We start from the raw sequence: 21,249 nt of genomic DNA, 5'->3' as shown, positions 1-21,249 counted from the left end.
TTTTGAAAAGTATTCAAAAGATCAAATGTATTGTCATTACTTTCTCTCTCTCTCTGTCTCTCGTTCCACTCCTCCTCCTCAGGCTTCAAAGAATGGAGGAGGTTCAAACACAACGTTAACACAGAGGGGGGGGGGGGATGCAGCAGAAAAACAGACTAACATCCTCAAACACACAGAATATTGAGTGTCTGTGCATGTGTTTGTGTCTCTGTGTAACTGGATCTCCTACAGACACAAGATACCAGATTTCTCTCTGTGGCGATCATGTTTGATAGATTCAGGCTAGGTATCAGAATGTGCTGTCTGTGTTTAGCGTGTGTGTGTTTAGTGTGTGTGTGTGTAACTGGACCTCCTACAGACACAAGATATACAGATTCAGGCTAGGTATCAGAGTGTGTGTGTGTGTTCAGATCTAAGGCACTGTCCAGAGCTGACAGATTAATGAGCCTTTGGTCATCCGTTCCAATCCCACAATGCAGTGCATGGGTGGAGAAACGCTTTGATATCAGCTCACTGCTGATGGCCCTGTCAAAGGAGCTACACACACCACACACACCACACACCCACACCCACCTTGTTTAGGAGAGATAACGTGCTGCTTGAGAGGAAGCTTATGGAGATACTGGCTGTCCAGAGTGTGTGTGTGTGTGTGTGTGGTGTGTGTGTGTGTGTGTTTTCGCTTGTGCCTGTGTTGCTTCACTGCCTCAGAATAAGCACTGTGCATGCACTGATAACATTCTCATAAATATACAATGAATATGAGTATGATTCCCCTCTTTTCATGATCTGCTTGTATTACTAAACATGTGTTCACCCTCTCTCTTCTCTCTCTCTCTGAGCAATATTACTGAGCATATGCACATCTCTCAGAGAGTGGACTTTGAATACTAATAAGATACTGATATAACACTTAAAGGCTCAGGCTGGTCCACTAATAGGCTGGTCCCAGGTATTAAGCTTTGCCATGCAGGCTTGTCTTGGCATAATCAACAAGACAGACAGACAGACAGACAGACAGACAGACAGACGGACTGACGGTCCGACAGACAGACGGTTAGACAGACAGACAGACAGACGGACGGTCAGACAGACGGACAGACAGACGGTCAGACAGACAGACGGTCAGACAGACAGACGGTCAGACAGACGGACAGACAGACGGTCAGACAGACAGACAGACAGACGGTCAGACAGACAGACGGCCAGACAGACAGACGGACAGATGGTCAGACAGACGGACGGACAGACAGACAAACAGACAGACAGACAGGAGTTGGCTGAGGCCCAAAAAGATGGAGCCATGCTAATCCTTCTCTTACAATGTGACACAAACATGATTGTGCCTGTGGACCAGCCTGTTCCTAACAGCCCCTCTAGGCTTAGCTCTCCAGCTCCCCCCGACCTGTAACTCCTGTTATGGCTGAATGTAGATGACTGTTCTATTTCAGTAATGACACCAGCACAATGCATCAGATCTACATCATACACACCAGTGGAGGCTGCTGAGGGGAGGACGGCTCATAATACTGACTGGAACGGAGCCAATGGAATGGCATCAAACACATGGAAACCATGTGATACCATTCCAGCTATTCCGCCCCAGCCATTACCACAAGCTTGTTTTCCCCAATTAAGGTGCCACCAACCTCTTGTGATACACACCAGTTGGTTGGTCCCTTTGGTCCAATGAGAATTTATCAACATTTATTGGGAGGTACTGCGAATACAAGAGCTGACCGGAGCTGTTATTGGGTGAGAAAAGCGGGATGATGGGGGAAAGGGGGGTAAGAGGGAAGGAGAGATTGGTTGAGGATTAGGAGAAGGACAGGTAGAGGGAGGACAAAGGTGGAGAGAATGTGAGTGGTTGATAGAAAGGGAGGGAGAGGGACAGTGAGAGGGGAATAGGGGTGATGAGAGAAGCACTTAAATGGAGGGATGACCAGAGGAGAGAAAGGGTGAAAGGATCAAGCAGGGTTACCATGGCAACAAATGGAAGCTTATGGCAGAACGAGAGAGTAAGAGAGAGCGAGAGAAAAAGAGAAAAAGGGGGATGAGAGGGATGGAGAGAGAGAGAGACTAAAAGGAGGATTGGTAATAATGAGAAACAAAATGACCCTAGCTGTGTTCGTATACCCGTACTAACATACTGTATACTACATACTTAATGAGTATATACTACATAATATTTTCTATTAGTTCATTTTAGTATACTGAAAACAAACAGTATGTTTCCAGTTGAGTGTACTAGCTCTCAGCCTGTCTACCGGAACTTGATGCTGTTGCTATGTAACCTCTTGCTAGCTAGTTAGCATAACAAATGACTAGTTAGACATTTTACGACTTTGTGTGTGGTCTTAAATTCAATCTGGAGTGCCAGAGTACGCTCATACATTCAGAGCATTGTCAGATTGTCCGTTTGTAAATTCAGAGTGTTTCGCTCTCGGAGCGCACACTGGACGCTCGGGCCAGGGAGTAGGGTTGATTTGAGCGTTCTAACGGCAGTCAAGCACCCAAGCTAACGTTGGCTAGCTTGCTAGCTAGCTACTTCCAGACACAAATGAGACCACTCTGACCATTTTACATGCCTTAGCAGAGCTGGTTAGGCAGTTTTCATGTTATCCAGAGCGTTGGTGACTGTAACTGTGCTGCTGGCAACAATTTAATTACGCTTTTTTGCCAATGTTTACTGACACTGGGGTGTGTTGAGCGCTTGTAAATTCATTATTCTGTGCTCTGGTACACAGACCAGAGTGCTCTGAAATCGGAGTAGATTGTCACGCCCTGGCCATAGAGAGGCTTTTATTCTCTATGTTGGTTAGGCCAGGGTGTGACTAGGGTGGGCATTCTAGTTTCTTTATTTCTATGTTTTCTGTTTCTATGTTTTGGCCGGGTATGGTTCTCAATCAGAGGCAGCTGTCTATCGTTGTCTCTGATTGAGAATCATACTTGGGCAGCTTTTTCCCACCAGTGTTTTGTGGGTAGTTGTTTTCTGTTTTGTGTTTGTACCAGACAGAACTGTTTCGTTTTGTTCCACTTTGTTATTTTGTTTCAGTGTTCAGTTTGAATAAATAATAATGAACATGTACCACGCTGCGCTTTGGTCCTCTTCTTCAGACGAGCGTCACATAGATAGCCAGAGCTAATTTACGAAAGCACCCGAATGTCCATTGAGAACGCACAACGACTATACCATTAGCTAAGCTAAGAATGACGGGAATAATCAAGTCAATAAATGCTGGGTAGTTACTGTAGTTAGATATCATATAGTTAATATACTGGCAAGTTTGATGTAGAAGTAGCCAACTAACGTTAGGTAACTAGCTAACAACATACCGGTACATACTGCTGTAATGATATGCTATGTGGTTCGTAAGGAAAGCATAGCTAACAAATTGTCAGCCAATATAACGTGTAAGGTACCATATTTGAAAAGTCATTACTTTATTACATTGCTCAACATTTTCTTAACATTCGTCATAAGTAGTTAAAGCAGTGAATTCGTATCCGCTCTCGTTGTACTTCGACTGCATATATTCCGCCATTTTCTTCAAATCTTGAAACGATGTGAAGCCACACCCATTTCCTGAAGAATTGCATTGTGGGCTCTAATGTACGAAAATACTTCATATTTTGGTGAAATTAGTACGACATCCGGGAACTTTTGACTAACTATATCCATACTATGACCAATAAGCATACTATATACTCAATTCACCTCACAAATTATATAGTTAGTGCAGATAGTATGAGTAATCAAACACAGCTCCTTTCTATACTAACCCTTGATGAGTAACACACACAAGCACGCACACAGCCAGTCACGCTCTCACACAATAGAGTGTAACAGACACAACACAGCCACAAAGAGAACAGAGAGATGCTACTAAAGCACACTGATCAGGGAGAGAGAGAGAAACGGAGAGAAAGGGGAAAAGAGAGAAGGCTAAAGAGAGGAGAGAGAGATGGATGAATGTACTGTCTAGGAGCTGGTAACTGCACCTGTCCTTGTAATACGCCCCTACTGCAGTCTACCTGCCTACACACACACACAACTTACACACCCCTGGGAACATGCAAGGACACGCTCGCTCGCACGCACGCAAACACACGGACACACACACACGTCACCCATATACAACACACACAACGTCTTCTTCAATGCAGAAAGCCTACATGCTAGTCTCACTTCAACTTCCTTATAAATACACACATGGGCACACACTGCCAGTATAAGGCATACAGAACTCCCACCACAGAAGATCCTAACCCAGCCATACACTATACTGTACCATGACGAAAATAAATTGCAAACAATACCAACGAGGGAATTACAAGACTAATAAAATAGCATTCAAAAACACATTTCAATCAAACCCAATTGAAATTAAATTAATTCAATCAAATGAGAAAATGTCTCTCTCAAGCACGTATGTGCGTGCACACACACACACACACACACACACTTCTATTTTTCTTGTAGATGAAGGTAACATTACCTGTCAGACTTTTAGTCAGTGTATCTTTGTAGACCCGGTTCCTTTTGTTTAGTTTTTTCTTTCTGACCGAGATCACTGCTGCAGTCGAGTGGTTCTCCTAGCCTTGTTCCTCAGATGTACTTGTTTTCTCTCTCTGCAGTGTCTGTCGTGCTCTCACTGTGCAGTACAGTCCCACCCCCATTCACACACAGAGCCAAGGGAAAGCCTGGTGTCTGGATTATTGTAGATATGGATCAGGAATCCATAGTGTACTAGCCATAGACAGATCCACAGGAGGATATGAGAAAAAAGGCAAAAAAGCAGATTGTGACCTCATCCACACACACACCCACACCCACACCCACACCCACACACCCACACACCCACACACACACACACACACACACACACACACACACACACACACACACACACACACACACACACACACACACACACACACATGCTGAGAGAGACCAGAGTGATATATAAAACAGATATATCAGTATTAGAGGACACACAGAGATGATATAGACTACAGAACACACTGCATCAGCAGACACACAGAGATGATATAGACTACAGAACACACTGCATCAGCAGACACACAGAGATGATATAGACTACAGTACACACTGCATCAGCAGACACACAGAGATGATTTAAACTACAGAACACACTGCATCAGCAGACACACAGAGATGATATAGACTACAGAACACACTGCATCAGCAGACACACAGAGATGATATAGACTACAGAACACACTGCATCAGCAGACACACAGAGATGATATAGACTACAGAACACACTGCATCAGCAGACACACAGAGATGATATAGACTACAGAACACACTGCATCAGCAGACACACAGAGATGATATAAACTACAGAACACACTGCATCAGCAGACACACAGAGATGATATAGACTACAGAACACACTGCATCAGCAGACACACAGAGATGATATAGACTACAGAACACACTGCATCAGCAGACACACAGAGAGGATATAGACTACAGTACACACTGCATCAGCAGACACACAGAGATGATATAAACTACAGTACACACTGCATCAGCAGACACACAGAGATAAACATCACCATCCATTATCAAAATAATTACCTTTAAGGAAATGTCTATTTCAAGCACAGTCTATACAGTACCAGTCAAAAGTTTGGACACACTTATTCAAGGGTTTTTCTTTATTTTTACTATTTTCTACATTGTAGAATAATAGTGAAGACATCAAAACTATGAAATAACACAAATGGAATCATGTAGTAACCAAAAAAGTGTTAAACAAATCAAAATATATTTTAGATTCTTCAAAGAAGCCACCCTTTGCCTTGATGACAGCTTTGAACACTCTTGGCATTCTCTCAACCAGCTTCACCTGGAATGCTTTTCCAACAGTCTTGAAGGAGGCCAGGTCATCTGATGCAGCACTCGATCAATCTCCTTCTTGGTCAAATAGCCCTTACACAGCCTGGAGGTGTGTTGGGTCATTGTCCTGTTGAAAAACAGATGATCGTCCCACTAAGCGCAAACCAGATGGGATGGCGTATCGCTGCAGAAAGCTGTGGCAGCCATGCTGGTTAAGTGTGCCTTGAATTCTAAATAAATCACTGACAGTGTCACCAGCAAAGCACACCCACACCATCACACCGTCTCATCCATGCTTCACGGTGGGAACCACACATGCAGAGATCATCCGTTCACCTACTCTGCGTCTCACAAAGACACGGCGGTTGGAACCAAAAATCGCTAATTTGGACTCCTCAGACCAAAGAACATATTTCCACCGGTCTAATGTCCATTGCTCGTGTTTCTTGGCCCAAGCAAGACTCTTCTTCTTATTGGTGTCTTTTAGTAGTGTTTTCTTTGCAGCAATTCGACCATGAAGGTCTGATTCACACAGTCTCCTCTGAACAGTTGATGTTGAGATGTCTGTTACTTGAACTCTGTGAAGCATTTATTTGGGCTGAAATTTCTGATGGGCCGTTAACTCTAATTAACCTTTCCTGTGGCGGTCCTCAACAAAATCCAGTTTCATTATAGAGCTCGATGGTTTTTGTGACTGCACTTGAAGAAACTTTCAAAGTCCTTGAAATGTTCTGTATTGACTGACCTTCATGTCTTAAAGTAATGATGGACTGTGGTTTTTCTATGCTTATTTTAGCTGTTCTTGGCATAATATGGACTTGGTCTTCTGTATACCCCCCTACCTTGTCACAACACAACTGATTGGCTCAAACACATTAAGAAGGAAAGAAATTCCACAAATTAACATTTAACAAGGCACACCTGTTAATTGAAATGCATTCCAGGTGACTACCTCATGAAGCTGGTTGAGAGAATGCCAAGAGTGTGCAAAGCTGTCATCAAGGAAAAGGGTGGCTACTTTGAAAATCTCAAATATAAAATATATTTTGATTTGTTTAACACGTTTTTGGTTACTACATGATTCCATATGTGCTATTTCACAGTTTTGATGTCTTCAATATTATTCTACAATGTAAACATTTTTTATAAATAAAGAAAAACCCTGGCATGAGGAGGTGTACAAACTTGTGTACAAACTTTTGACTGGTACTGTATATCAGAAGATAACCAACAGTTATCTGTTTTAAGTAGAGTCAGACAGTGTGCCAGGGGTCTACCAAAAATAACCAGCCAGAAATAGACGAATAAAAAAATCACCTGTGGGAGGAGCAAAACAGTGAGCAGACACTTTCTTCAGTCGATTCAACTGTTGTCCTTTACAAGCTGCTTTTATCTAAATTAACTGACGGTTGATACATACAGGAATCAAACCCACAGCCCTGATGAAGTTAAACACACCAAGCCCCATCCTAGCCACATTTCCTAGTCATTACAATAGTCAGTAGACAGTCATCCAATACAGACCTGTTTCAGACAACAAGCCAAGCTTGCTCTGAATAATCGCATAAATAGCCTACACTTGGATTAGGAAACTCAGAGAGAGAAACTGGTTTCTGTCTGTGTGTCCCGACGAGACTGAACATGAAGACCTGGGTTCTGTCATCTGCAGTTGTTTCTAAATATGGATAGTCTTTCTATATCTTGTGTGGTGTGCTAGCCTCATTCAGATTCAGTGTAGGTCAACAGAGTGTCAGCCTGTCTCCACACAACAGATATTCTCAACAGCAATCAGTCCTAATGACCTGCATGGGTGAATGAGTGAGTGGATGGGCAGTTTGGTGTGGCATATAAAAGTAATTTGTCTGTTGTGTTCGAGAGAAGTAACATGCTACTGTTGCTGCTGCTTTTCTGGGGTTTCTTCTGCTTTTCTGGTGTTTCTTCTGCTTTGCTGGGGTTGCTGCTGCTTTTCTGGGGTTTCTTCTGCTTTTCTGGTGTTTCTTCTGCTTTTCTGGTGTTTCTTCTGCTTTGCTGGGGTTGCTGCTGCTTTGCTGGGGTTTCTTCTGCTTTGCCGGGGGTTTCTTCTGCTTTGCTGGGGTTGCTGCTGCTTTGCTGGGGTTGCTGCTGCTTTGCTGGGGTTTCTTCTGCTTTGCTGGGGTTTCTACTGCTTTGCTGGGGTTTCTTCTGCTTTGCTGGGGTTTCTTCTGGCCTCCCGGGTGGCGCAGTGGTCTGGGGCACTGCATCGCAGTGCTAGCTGCGCAGTGCTAGCTGCGCCACCAGAGTCTCTGGGTTTGTGCCCAGGCTGGGCTGGGTTCGCGCCCAGGCTCTGTCGCAGCCGGCCGCAACCGGGAGGTCCGTGGGGCGACGCACAATTGGCATAGTGTCGTCCGGGTTTGGCCGGTAGGGATATGCTTGTCTCAGTATGTAAAATGTAATAAAATGTATGCACTCTACTGTAAGTCGCTCTGGATAAGAGCGTCTGCTAAATGACTAAAATGTAAATGTAAAAATGTCTTCTGGGTTGCTACTGCTTTTCTGGGGTTGCTGCTGCTTCGCTGGGGTTTCTTCTGCTTCGCTGGGGTTGCTGCTGCTTTGCTGGGGTTTCTTCTGCTTTGCTGGGGTTTCTATGGCTTTGTTGGGGTTTCTACTGCTTTGCTGGGGTTTCTTCTGCTTTGCTGGGGTTTCTTCTGCTTTGCTGGGGTTTCTACTGCTTTGCTGGGGTTTCTTCTGCTTTGCTGGGGTTTCTTCTGCTTTGCTGGGGTTTCTTCTGCTTTGCTGGGGTTTCTACTGCTTTGCTGGGGTTTCTTCTGCTTTGCTGGTTTTTTTTCTGCTTTGCTGGGGTTTCTACGGCTTTGCTGGGGTTGTGTGTGGGGTTCAAGGTATTGATATACATTCCCCCCTCTCAAAGGCTTTATGTTTGGAATAGTGAATTAATACAGCATTGTGTATAGGACATGCCAGGAAATGATCTGAAACAGATCGATTCTGTCTGGGCCTTTTATAAATCTAGTGCCTGATAATTGTTTTACCTTCTATATGATGACTAACATCCACATAATCTGCATCTCTATGGTCTAACTCTAACATTTGAAGTTTCTCTTTCTCTCTCTATTTTCACTCCCTGCATAATCATTTATTTTAAAATTTTCTGCGTTTCTATCTGGACATTCTGTAATGTTAACTTCTGGATATGTGCCAGTTCTGTGCAGAGAGGGAGGATAGGAGGGACGAAAGGAGGGAGGAAAGAAGATAGTGAAGGGAGGGAGTCAGTGAAGGGAGGGGCCTCGTGATGTAATTTTACTGAAGTGAAAGTAAACTAAAGCAGGGCATTGTACATGGAAACAAAGTCTGCTGCTCCTCACAAGGCTAACAACAACACAGCAGCACAGTGTCCAACATTCGACAAGAAAACAGGAAAACCCTTATACAGGTAAGACAGGTGGACATGTTTAAACTATTTTCTACTACAGTGGTTTAGTATCAGCTCATACAGTATGACCTAAATACAACTATGCAGCTCATTTGCAATTTTACAGGCATATGAGTGTAAAGTTTAGGAAAAACATAAGTTGGGCAGCTACTGTAGCTGGTTATGTATGTAGCTTGGCTGTCAATCAAAACATAGCTAGACTATCATCAGTCCCATTTTGAGTGTTTCATTAAAACTGTCAACACCCCCACTATTTTGTGGGTGCAAAAGGGATGTTTTCACATCTTTGATGCCAGCTTTGAAAACAGTATTTTTTTTGCTGAGATGAACTGTGGACCTTTGTCTGTAGTGATGTTTCAGGAAAACTACTGCTGAGTCCTTCCAGGAAGTCCATTTATGGTTTCTCTGTTTTTGTGTTCCAGATATGGCGTCCCTTAGCAGTCTCTTGTCTGAAGAGCAGATACAGTGCTCTATCTGTCTGGATGTGTTCACTGAGCCAGTTACTACTCCTTGTGGTCACAACTTCTGCAAGGCCTGTATCAGTGGATACTGGAATAAGACTGGCCTGTGCCAGTGTCCAATGTGTAAGGACATGTTTTACAGAAGACCCGAGCTCAAAATGAACACAACACTCGGAGATGTTGCAGATCATTTTAAGAGGATGAGAGACAGAGATGAGTCCCCTGCTGAGCCTGGAGAAGTGGCCTGTGATGTCTGCACTGGGAGAAAGCACAAGGCCCTGAAGTCCTGTCTGGAATGTCTGACCGCTTTCTGTGAAACTCACCTGCAGCCTCACAACAGAGTTGCAGGCCTGAAGAGACACACGCTGATCAACCCTGTGGAGAACCTGCAAGACAGGATGTGTAAGAAGCACGACAGACTCCTGGAACTGTTCTGTAGGACTGACCAGACGTGTGTGTGTAAGTTCTGCACTGAGACAGACCACAAGACTCACCTCACCGTCCCTCTAGAGGAAGAGTGTGGACAGAGGAAGGCTAAACTGGGGAAGACTGAGGCAGAAGTTCAGCAGATGATCCAGGAGCGACTGCAGAAGGTTCAGGAGATCAAACACTCAGTAAAATTCAGCAAAAGAGCAGCAGAGAGAGAGATAGCAGACAGCATGGAGGTTTTCACTGCTCTGGTGCGCTGCGTTGAGAGAAGCCAGGCTGAGTTCATTGAGGTGGTTGAGGAGAAGTTGAAAGCAGCAGAGTGGCAGGCTGAATTTCTCATTGAAGAGCTGGAGCAGGAAATCACTAAGCTACAGAGGAGATGCTCTGATTTGGAGCAGCTCTTACACACCAAGGACCACCTCCACCTCCTACAGAGCTCCCCACCCCTCTGTAAGCTTCCTCCCACCAGGAACTGGTCTCAGAAAAGTGTCCACAGTCAGCTGTGTCTGAGAAATGTAAGGAGAGTTGTGTATCAACTGGAAGATACTCTTCACAATGAGATGGAGAAGCTGCCTGACATCAAGCTGAAGAGGATGCAGCAGTGTGCAGTGGATGTGACTCTGGACCCTGATACAGCACATCCATTCCTCATCCTTGGTAAGAAAAAGAGGAAACAAGTGAGATGTGGAGAAGAGAATCAAGGGAATCCCACTAATTATCCAAAGAGATTTAAAAATAGTTTCTCTGTCCTGGGCAAGGAGGGTTTCTCCTCTGGGAGATTCTACTATGAGGTGCAGGTGACGGGGAAGACATGGTGGTGGCTAGGAGTGGCCAGTGAATCCATAGACAGGAAGGAGAGTTTAAACCTGAGCTCTGATGGACTCTGGACTGTTTGGCTGAATGGCGAGAATGGGTATGGAGCCAACAATTACTACCCTGTCCGCCTCTCCCTGAGAGAGAAGCCCCAGAAGGTGGGGGTGTTTGTGGATTATGAGAAAGGTCAGGTCTCCTTCTATGATGTGAAGGCCAAGTCTCATATCTACTCCTTCGATGGATGCAACTTCACCGAGAAACTCTATCCATACTTCAACCCCTATCTTAGCTGTAGTGGTGAAAACTCAGCCCCACTGGTCATCTCCTCTGTCAATCACACACAGTGAAACAAGTTGTCACTAAAATGTAAAATACTCAGCTCAGCAGTTGATTCGTTTGGGATACTACAGATCAATATTGTTGGGTGTGCATCTCAAACTGTATAAAGTATAATCCCTTACCTCCCATGGACAAAGGTTTTGAACATGTTCCCTCTGCATTGAAAGTATTGAGAGCAAGGCTGATGGTTCTAAGTGATGTCAGAATGATGGTCAGATCTAAATTGTAAAGAGAGATACAAGTCTACTTTGACACGCTCTTCTGTATATCAAACCAAATTTAATTTCATTTGTCACATGCACCGAATACAGCAAGTGTAGACTTCACCATCAAATGCTTACCTACAAGAGCTTCCCTACGATGCTGAGTTAAAAAGTGAAAAATAATTAAAAAGAACATAAGAAAAAAATAAATGAAATAGTAACACAATACTAATAACAAGGCTATAAGTCCTGACGGGGGTCAGGACTTCCTGACGGGCCGCCCCCAGGTGGTGAGGGTAGGTAACAACATCTCCACCCCGCTGATCCACCCCGCTGATAACCTCACACTCAACGTCAACAAAACAAAGGAGATGATCGTGGACTTCAGGAAACAGCAGAGAGAGCACCCCCCTATTCACATCGACGGGATAGTAGTGGAGAAGGTGGAAAGTTTTAAGTTCCTCGGTGTACACATCACGGACAACTGAATTGGTCCACCCACACAGACAGCGTTGTGAAGAAGGCGCAGCAGCGCCTCTTCAACCTCAGGAGGCTGAAGAAATTCGGCTTGTCACCAAAAGCACTCACAAACTTCTACAGATGCACAATCGAGAGCATCCTGTCGGGCTGTATCACCGCCTGGTACGGCAACTGCTCCGCCCACAACCGTAAGGCTCTCCAGAGGGTAGTGAGGTCTGCACAACGCATCATCGTGGGCAAACTACCTGCCCTCCAAGACAACTACACCACCCGATGTCACAGGAAGGCCATAAAGATCATCAAGGACAACAACCACCCGAGCCACTGCCTGTTCACCCCGCTATCATCCAGAAGGCGAGGTCAGTACAGGTGCATCAAAGCAGGGACCGAGAGACTGAAAAACAGCTTCTATCTCAAGGCCATCAGACTGTTAAACAGCCACCACTAACATTTAGTGGCCGCTGCCAACATACTGACTCAACTCCAGCCACTTTAATAATGGGAATTGATGGAAATTATGTAAAAATGTACCACTAGCCACTTTAAACAATACCACTTAATATAATGTTTACATACCCTACATTACTCATCTCATATGTATATGTATATACTGTACTCTATATCATCTACTGCATCTTACCATCTTTATGTAATACATGTTTCACTAGCCACTTTAAACTATGCCACTTTATGTTTATATACCCTACATTACTCATCTCATATGTATATACTGTACTCTATACCATCTACTGCATCTTGCCTATGCCGTTCTGTACCATCACTCATTCATATATCTTTATGTACATATTCTTCATCCCTTTACACTTGTGTGTATAAGGTAGTAGTTGTGGAATTGTTAGGTTAGATTACTTGTTGGTTATTACTGCATTGTCGGAACTAGAAGCACAAGCATTTCGCTACACTCGCATTAACATCTGCTAACCATGTGTATGTGACAAATAAAATTTGATTTGATTTGATTTGATATACAAGGAGTACCTGCACAGATTCAATATGCAGGGGTATGAGGTAGTTGAGGTAATTGAGGTAATATGTACATCTAGGTAGGGGTAAAAGTGACTATACAATCATGATAGATAATAAACAGAGTAGCAGCAGCGTACAGTGCATTCGGAAACTATTCAGACCCCTTCCCTTTTGCCACATTTTGTTATGTTACAGCCTTATTCTAAAATTGAATAAATCCAATCTACACACAATACCTCATAATGACAAAGCGAAAACAGGTTTTTATAAATTTTAGCAAATTTATAAAAAATTAAAAACAGAAATACCTTATTTACACAAGTATTCAGATCCTTTGCTACGAGACTCAAAATTGAGCTCAGGTGCATCCTGTTTCCATTGATTATCCTTGAGATGTTTCTAAAACCTGGTAAATTCAATTGATTGGACATGACTTGGAAAGGCACACACCTGTCTATATAAGATCCCACAGTAACAGTGTATGTCAGAGCAAAAACTTGAACCTGATCAAACATCTCTGGAGAGACCTGAAAATAACTGTGCAGTGACGCTCCCCATCCAACCTGACGGAGCTTGAGAGGATCTGCAGAGAAGAATGGAAGAAACTCCCCAAATACAGGTGATAAGCTTGTAGCATCATACCCAAGAAGACTTGAGGCAGTAATCGGTGCCAAAGGTGCTTCAACAAAGTACTGAATACAGGGTCTGAATACCTATGTAAATGTGATATTTCAGTAAAAAAATCTATAATAATAATCTAATTTAAAAAAAAATTACTGATTTTTCTTTGTCATTATGGGTTATTGTGTGTAGATTGATGAGGGAAGAAAACTATTTAATCCTTTTCAGATTAATAAAGAATAATAATAAGGTCAAGGGGTCTGAATACTTTCCAGATGCATTGTATGTGAAGAGAGTGAAAGAGTGCCTATGTTTGTATCAATGTGTGTGTGTGTGTGTGTGTGTGTGTGTGTGTGTGTGTGAGAGAGAGCGAGAGAGAGAGAGAGAGCATATGTAGTGTGTGTGTGTTGGAGTGTAGTATGTGTGTGTGTGTGGGTAGATTCCAGTCAGTGTGCATAGAGCAAATGCAAGAACGTCAGTGCAATAATAAAAAAGGGGGATCAAAGCAAATAGCCATTTGATTAACAGTCTTATGACTTGGGGGTAGAAGCTGTTCAGGAGCCTTTTGGTCCCAGACTTGGCGCCCCGGTACCGCTTGCTGTGCGGTAGCAGAGAGAACAGGGTATGACTTGGGTGGCTGGAGTCTGACAATTTTGAGGGTCTTCCTCTGACACCACCTGGTATATAACACCTAGAAGGCAAGGAGCTCGATCCCAGTGATGTAGTGGTCCGTCCGCACTACCCTCTGTAGCGCCTTGCGGTTGGATGGGGCCTGTCATGCCAAATAGTGTCCCCGGTTGTATCCTAGGACCAACAATAGATACATATATATTCAACCACAAGGGTGTACCAATGAGCTATGCGAGACAGAAAAAAACGAAGACTACTGAAATTATATTATTTCAGTGTAGACAAGGGATAAAATGAAAACATGACAGCCAGACAATCTCTAGTGTATTAATCATACGGATTTTCTTATGAATGTAGTGGAAATTAGCTGACTTGGTGATCTGTAAGGTAAATAACTTTAATGTGTCAAGCAGGTTACATGTTTTCTTTTCCATTTCCTAAACGTAGCATCGTTTAAGACGTGGATTTCATGTTGTCATGTTAATAAGGTACTAAAAAGTAGTTACAATTCATGTTTTCATTTTATTAGCTTAACAAAACTTGTTTTAACAGCAGAATTGTCGTGGAAACCAGCTTTGTTTGCATAGCGATGATGAAAAGAACGTCATTTAGGTTGTATAATGATATCCAAAATTATAATCATTAGGTCGTCAAACCGTTGATATAGCAACGGACGCTAATAGTTTATCGAATCACATTGTGATGTAGAGCGGGACACTATTTGGCCGGGGAACATTATTTGGCATGACAGGCACATATTGCATATGAGGTCTAAGTTTCGGTTAAACTTTTGTTGTTGTTGAAACCCGTTTGGAAATAAATCCATATTGTGAAATGTATAATTGTGCATGAATTATCTGTTGGAAAGGTGAACTGGCAGAGCAATGGTGACTTTGCCCTTTGTTGTGTCCTTCAGTCCTTGAACGGCAGCTTTGCATTGCATTGCCAGGTGGGGTTGCTGTGGTGTGTGTGCGTGTGTGCCTAAGTCGGTGCATAAATGCTGTGAGTGCTTTGTGTGTATGAGTGTGTGTGTGTGTGTGTGTGTGTGTATGAGTGTGTGTGACAGGGAAAGCGACATTATCCCCTGTGGTATTAGTTGGCTGTACATCGATCAATGGTTCTTGCTGAGAAGTGAACTCAGCTATTCTACCCCACTGATTCCCGCCAGCCCAGAACAGAGCGGGAAAACCAGGAGTCATGGAATACCAAACTAGTGATCGGGATCAAACAAGAAGTAAGGAATATAATACTACGCCAGGGTCGTGTTCAGGAGGGCACAACATTCTGATTGTTGCAGCTAGAAATGTCTTGTATAGAGCTGACATGAATCCCTATAATTCTACAGAAGAGCGTCTGTTCTACATAACATTTCTATCTGAACGTTCTGTAAGGTTGCACCCCACTGAGCATGCTCAGGACTAACACACTACACCAGTAATGCCAGATCATATACCTAAAGCAAAATATATCTATTGAACATCATGCTACAGAAACTTAAGCATTTTTTAAATCTATAATATGTCTCGCAACGTTAGGCTGCATCACATCCGGCCGTGATTGGGAGTCCCATAGGGTGGTGCACAATTGGCCCGGCGTACTGTCTTCTAGTTCCCTCTGGTGGGCACACAGCATAACTACAACAAGTCTGCACTCTTCTGCTGGTGCTCTCTGTATTTATTTAATTTTTATTTTACTGTTATTTTACCAGGTAAGTTGACTGAGAACACGTTCTCATTTGCAGCAACGACCTGGGGAATAGTTACAGGGGAGAGGAGGGGGATGAATGAGCCAATTGTAAACTGGGGATTATTAGGTGACCATGATGGTTTGAGGGCCAGATTGGGAATTTAGCCAGGACACCGGGGTTAACACCCCTACTCTTACGATAAGTGCCATGGGATCTTTAATGACCTCAGAGAGTCAGGACACCCGTTTAACGTCCCATCCGAAAGACGGCACCCTACACAGGGCAGTGTCCCCAATCACTGCCCTGGGGCATTGGGACATTTTTTAGACCAGAGGAAAGAGTGCCTCCTACTGGCCCTCCAACACCACTTCCAGCAGCATCTGGTCTCCCATCCAGGGCCTGACCAGGACCAACCCTGCTTAGCTTCAGAAGCAAGCCAGTAGTGGTATGCAGGGTGGTATGCTGCTGGCCTATTGTCTCTACCAGGGCCAAGCAGACCTGTCAAACACACATTTGAGGTGCCTGTACTCACCAAATACTTTCCCCAAGAATATTGTCTTGACCAGGTTTAACTGTGTGTCTGATGCCTCTGGGAGAGAGTAACTGACAGGGGGGTAGTGGTCCAACTAGAGGGGGAGAGTGAGAGAAGGAGGGGAAGAGAGAGAAGATCATGATACTAACCATTGGAGGTTTTCTATAGTCAATCATCAGCATCAACTGTGTTCAAAAGGGCCTACTCATATCCATGAAGCATCAAGCCATTGGCAATTATTCAAGTCCTGAGACTATTGAAGGCTTTTGTCTCCCTCTTGTGGTTCAAAATGGACATGTCTGAAATCGATGCTTTGACTGCGGAGAGAACGGTTGGTTTGTGTGTGTGTACCTGTATGGTGATAGTCCTGTTGCTTCTGGACATGTTGATGGTGTGTGGCTGTCCGTTGGCTAGGTTACGCTGGTCTACGTCTATGGTGAACGGCTCCTTGAGTCCGCCTAGGTTATACCGCACCTGGAGAGTTCCTACACGCACACACACACAATGCAGAGACCTGCGTTTGAAACATACCTGAGAAGCGAAGAGCAGCAGAGCCGATGTGTGTCTGTGAGTGTGTGTCGTATGCGTCGTGTCAGTGTCTCACCATTCTGCCGGAGCACCAGTGCCAGGTAGTCTTGTGTCTTGGAGCTGACGTACAGCAGTATAGCCGGTGTGTTGGACGTGCTGAAGCTAAACGCTACTTCTTCTCTTGTCAGATTCACTTCCTGTGGAGTCGAAGGTTGGGCCACAAAACTTGTGTCCTGATTGGCTGCCGCTGTTTCTGACAAGAAGTTGTATCGCACCAGAGTCCCCGCCTCAAAGAAGCCCCCCACATCTGAGAGAGAGTAAGAGACAACACACACACACACAAAGGTTTAGAAACACACACACACACACACACACACACACACACACACACACACACACACACACACACACACACACACACACACACACACACACACACACACACACACACACACACACACACACACACACAAAGGTTTAGAAACACACAGACACTCACTCACTCACACACACACACACACACACACACACACACACACACACACACACACACACACACACACACACACACACACACACACACACACACACACACACACACACACACACACACACACACACACACACACACACACACACACACACACAGAGAGCTATATCTGTAGAGATGCTGGTAAGAACCTCACTCTCTGGTGTGTGTGTGTTGTTCATTATGAAGTCAGAGTTGTCTGTCTGTGACCCCAGGGTATGGCAGCAGCAGCAGAATGACACAGTCAGGATAATAATATTCTACCTCAGGAGTCGGGTGTAAATATGAATATAATGGAAATATGCATCACAATTATGACTGCACTCATACATATGACAGTGGTAGGAGAACAGAGGGAGGAGAAGGTCCTCTGGGGTATCTGAAGGGTATAACACACGTGTTAATAAACACACACACACATGCACACACACTATTTCCCATTACATTCAAGACATCGTTTTTACACTCACACTCACACTCACACTCACACTCACACACACACACACACACACACACACACACACACACACACACACACACACACACACATCTAATAGGGGGTACACTGGGGAGATACTTTCGTGTCAGCTTCTTTGCATATTCCCACACACTGTCGTCTCTTCCTCCCTCGATCCCCTCTCTCTTCCTCCCTCTATCCCCCCTCTCTTCCTCCCTCTATCCCCCCTCTCTTTCTACCTCTACCCCCCTCTATCCCCCCTTTCTTCCTCCCTCTATCCCCCCTCTCTTCCTCCCTCTATCCCCCCTCTCTTTCTACCTCTACCCCCCTCTATCCCCCCTTTCTTCCTCCCTCTATCCCCCCTCTCTTCCTCCCTCTATCCCCCCCTCTTCCTCCCTCTATCCCCTCTGTCTTCCTCCCTCTATCCCCCCTCTCTTCCTCCCTCCACCCCCCCTCTTCCTCCCTCTATCCCCCCTCTCTTCCTCCCTCTATCCCCCCTCTCTTCCTCCCTCTATCCCCTCTGTCTTCCTCCCTCTATCCCCCCTCTATTCCTCCCTCTACCCCCACCTTTTCCTCCCTCTATTCCCCCCTCTTCCTCCCTCTAACCCCCTCTCTTCCTCCCTGTACCCCCCCTCTTCCTCCCTCTATCCCCCCTCTCTTCCTCCCTCTACCCCCCCTCTTCCTCCCTCTATCCCCCCTCTCTTCCTCCCTCTATCCCCCCCTCTTCCTCCCTCTATCCCCCCTCTCTTCCTCCCTCGATCCCCCCTCTCTTCCTCCCTCTACCCCTCCTCTTCCTCCCTCTATCCCCCCTCTATCCCCCCTCTTCCTCCCTCTATCCCCCCTCTCTTCCTCCCTCTATCCCCCCTCTCTTCCTCCCTCTATCCCCCCTCTCTTCCTCCCTCTATCCCCCCTCTCTTCCTCCCTCTATCCCCCCTCTCTTCCTCCCTCTATCCCCCCTCTCTTCCTCCCTCTACCCCCCCTCTTCCTCCCTCTATCCCCCCTCTCTTCCTCCCTCTATCCCCCCTCTTCCTCCCTCTATCCCCCCTCTCTTCCTCCCTCTATCCCCCCTCTCTTCCTCCCTCTATCCCCCCCTCTTCCTCCCTCTATCCCCCCTCTCTTCCTCCCTCTATCCCCCCCTCTTCCTCCCTCTATCCCCCTCTCTTCCTCCCTCTACCCCCTCTTCCTCCCTCTATCCCCCTCTCTTCCTCCCTCTATCCCCCCTCTCTTCCTCCCTCTATCCCCCCTCTCTTCCTCCCTCTACCCCCCTCTCTTCCTCCCTCTATCCCCCCTCTCTTCCTCCCTCTATCCCCCTCTCTTCCTCCCTCTATCCCCCCTCTCTTCCTCCCTCTATCCCCACCCCTCTATCCCCCCTCTCTTTCTACCTCTATCCTCTAACACATATTCCCCAGTCTCGTCACCCCTGCCTTGTGTAGAACACAGGAAAACAAGCTTAAGTTTAGGAAACAAATTAATTCATATGTCACGGATCAACTTTCTGGCTATGATGTCTCACTGCGACTGACAGAAACTAATGCTTACTTCTGAGTAAATGTTGTAGTTCCTCTGCAAACAAGAGGCTGCTGGTTACACCGTCCAACAGCCTAGCAGTCATTTCAGGGTTCAGCGATTAGCTCTCACCTTTGGTGCAGAATGGTCCGTCGTATGCCGTGGCAGTGCAGTCACAGCTGTAGCCATTATATTTCTCCTCACACTTTCCTCCGTTCCTGCAGTACATCCCATAACTGGTACAATGACCCTGACAGCCTGGCTTTACACCTGGAGTTACCTAGAGAGAGAGGGAGGTAGAGGGAGAGAGGGAGGTAGATGGGGGGGGGGGGAGTGAGGGAGGTAGAGAGGGAGGTAGATGGGGGGGGGGTAGAGGGAGAGAGGGAGGTAGATGGGGGGGGGGGTGAGGGAGGTAGAGGGAGAGAGGGAGGTAGATGGGGGGGGAGAGAGAGAGAGAGCAAGAGGGAGGTAGATGGGGGGGGAGAGAGAGAGCAAGAGCGAGGTAGATGGGGGGGGGAGAGAGCAAGAGGGAGGTAGATGGGGAGAGAGAGAGAGAGAGAGCAAGAGGGAGGTAGATGGGGAGAGAGAGAGAGAGAGAGCAAGAGGGAGGTAGATGGGGAGAGAGAGAGAGAGAGAGAGAGCAAGAGGGAGGTAGATGGGGAGAGAGAGAGAGCAAGAGGGAGGTAGATGGGGAGAGAGAGAGAGAGAGAGAGCAAGAGGGAGGTAGATGGGGGGGGGAGAGAGGGAGTTTGAGTTTTGGATGCTCTTAATTTGCTTTAATGAAGAGAACAACTTTAAAAAAAAATATGATAAAATAAAAGATCATGCCACCTTTGCCCTCTCCTCAAGGTCAAGGGTCACGCCATTCATCCTGAGGGAGCGGATACATCCCAGAAACCCCCTCTGACCCCCTGCTGCACCTAAAGAGAAGAGAGAGAGAAGAGAGAACAGAGAGAGATAGGATTATTTTGGGGAATAGGAATAGAGATAATTTCCCTTGAGGTTGAGTTAGGGATATATGACAGTTGATGGTCACAGTGATTTAACAGNAGAGAGAGAGAGAGCAAGAGGGAGGTAGATGGGGAGAGAGAGAGAGAGAGAGCAAGAGGGAGGTAGATGGGGAGAGAGAGAGAGAGAGAGAGAGCAAGAGGGAGGTAGATGGGGAGAGAGAGAGAGCAAGAGGGAGGTAGATGGGGAGAGAGAGAGAGAGAGAGCAAGAGGGAGGTAGATGGGGGGGGGAGAGAGGGAGTTTGAGTTTTGGATGCTCTTAATTTGCTTTAATGAAGAGAACAACTTTAAAAAAAAATATGATAAAATAAAAGATCATGCCACCTTTGCCCTCTCCTCAAGGTCAAGGGTCACGCCATTCATCCTGAGGGAGCGGATACATCCCAGAAACCCCCTCTGACCCCCTGCTGCACCTAAAGAGAAGAGAGAGAGAAGAGAGAACAGAGAGAGATAGGATTATTTTGGGGAATAGGAATAGAGATAATTTCCCTTGAGGTTGAGTTAGGGATATATGACAGTTGATGGTCACAGTGATTTAACAGACCAGAGGAGAGGCGCTCCGGCCCTATCTAACCTAACATTAGCACTTAATTGATCAATTAGTGTGGCTGATTGGCTGGAGATATCACACACCCAGGTCTACATCAGGCTTTGATTAAAAGGTAGAGATTACATCAGGCAGACACTGTGGCCCTCCAGGACTGGAGTTGCTCACACCAGTGCAGTGTGTGTGTGGTGCACTCTTC

The 21,249-nt window shown here is 45.5% G+C and overlaps 2 protein-coding genes across 2 annotated transcripts in view; one reads left to right on the top strand and one right to left on the bottom strand.

The window, feature by feature from the left end:
- cntnap2a (contactin associated protein 2a) overlaps positions 1–21,249 on the bottom strand; it is a 245,950-nt gene that overhangs the window by 5,904 nt on the left and 218,797 nt on the right. The window contains exons 20-24 of the mRNA XM_055881617.1: positions 20,828–20,916; positions 19,628–19,775; positions 17,080–17,310; positions 16,827–16,960; positions 16,476–16,569 (exon numbers count right to left, since the gene is read on the bottom strand). Of these exons, the coding sequence (XP_055737592.1) occupies positions 16,476–16,569; positions 16,827–16,960; positions 17,080–17,310; positions 19,628–19,775; positions 20,828–20,916 (696 nt within the window). The remainder of the gene's footprint in view (positions 1–16,475; positions 16,570–16,826; positions 16,961–17,079; positions 17,311–19,627; positions 19,776–20,827; positions 20,917–21,249) is intronic.
- LOC129822982 (E3 ubiquitin-protein ligase TRIM21-like) lies at positions 9,194–15,121 on the top strand. Its single transcript, XM_055881616.1, has 2 exons — positions 9,194–9,293; positions 9,716–15,121. Exon 2 carries the CDS (start codon positions 9,718–9,720, stop codon positions 11,341–11,343), a length of 1,626 nt encoding a protein of 541 aa, XP_055737591.1. The 5' UTR covers positions 9,194–9,293; positions 9,716–9,717; the 3' UTR covers positions 11,344–15,121.

This window comes from Salvelinus fontinalis, chromosome 25 (genome assembly GCF_029448725.1).
Source record: "Salvelinus fontinalis isolate EN_2023a chromosome 25, ASM2944872v1, whole genome shotgun sequence".
Classification (NCBI taxonomy): Eukaryota; Metazoa; Chordata; class Actinopteri; order Salmoniformes; family Salmonidae; genus Salvelinus; species Salvelinus fontinalis.
Note: the sequence above shows the minus strand (reverse complement) of the source record. Positions and strands in the feature narration are given on the sequence as shown.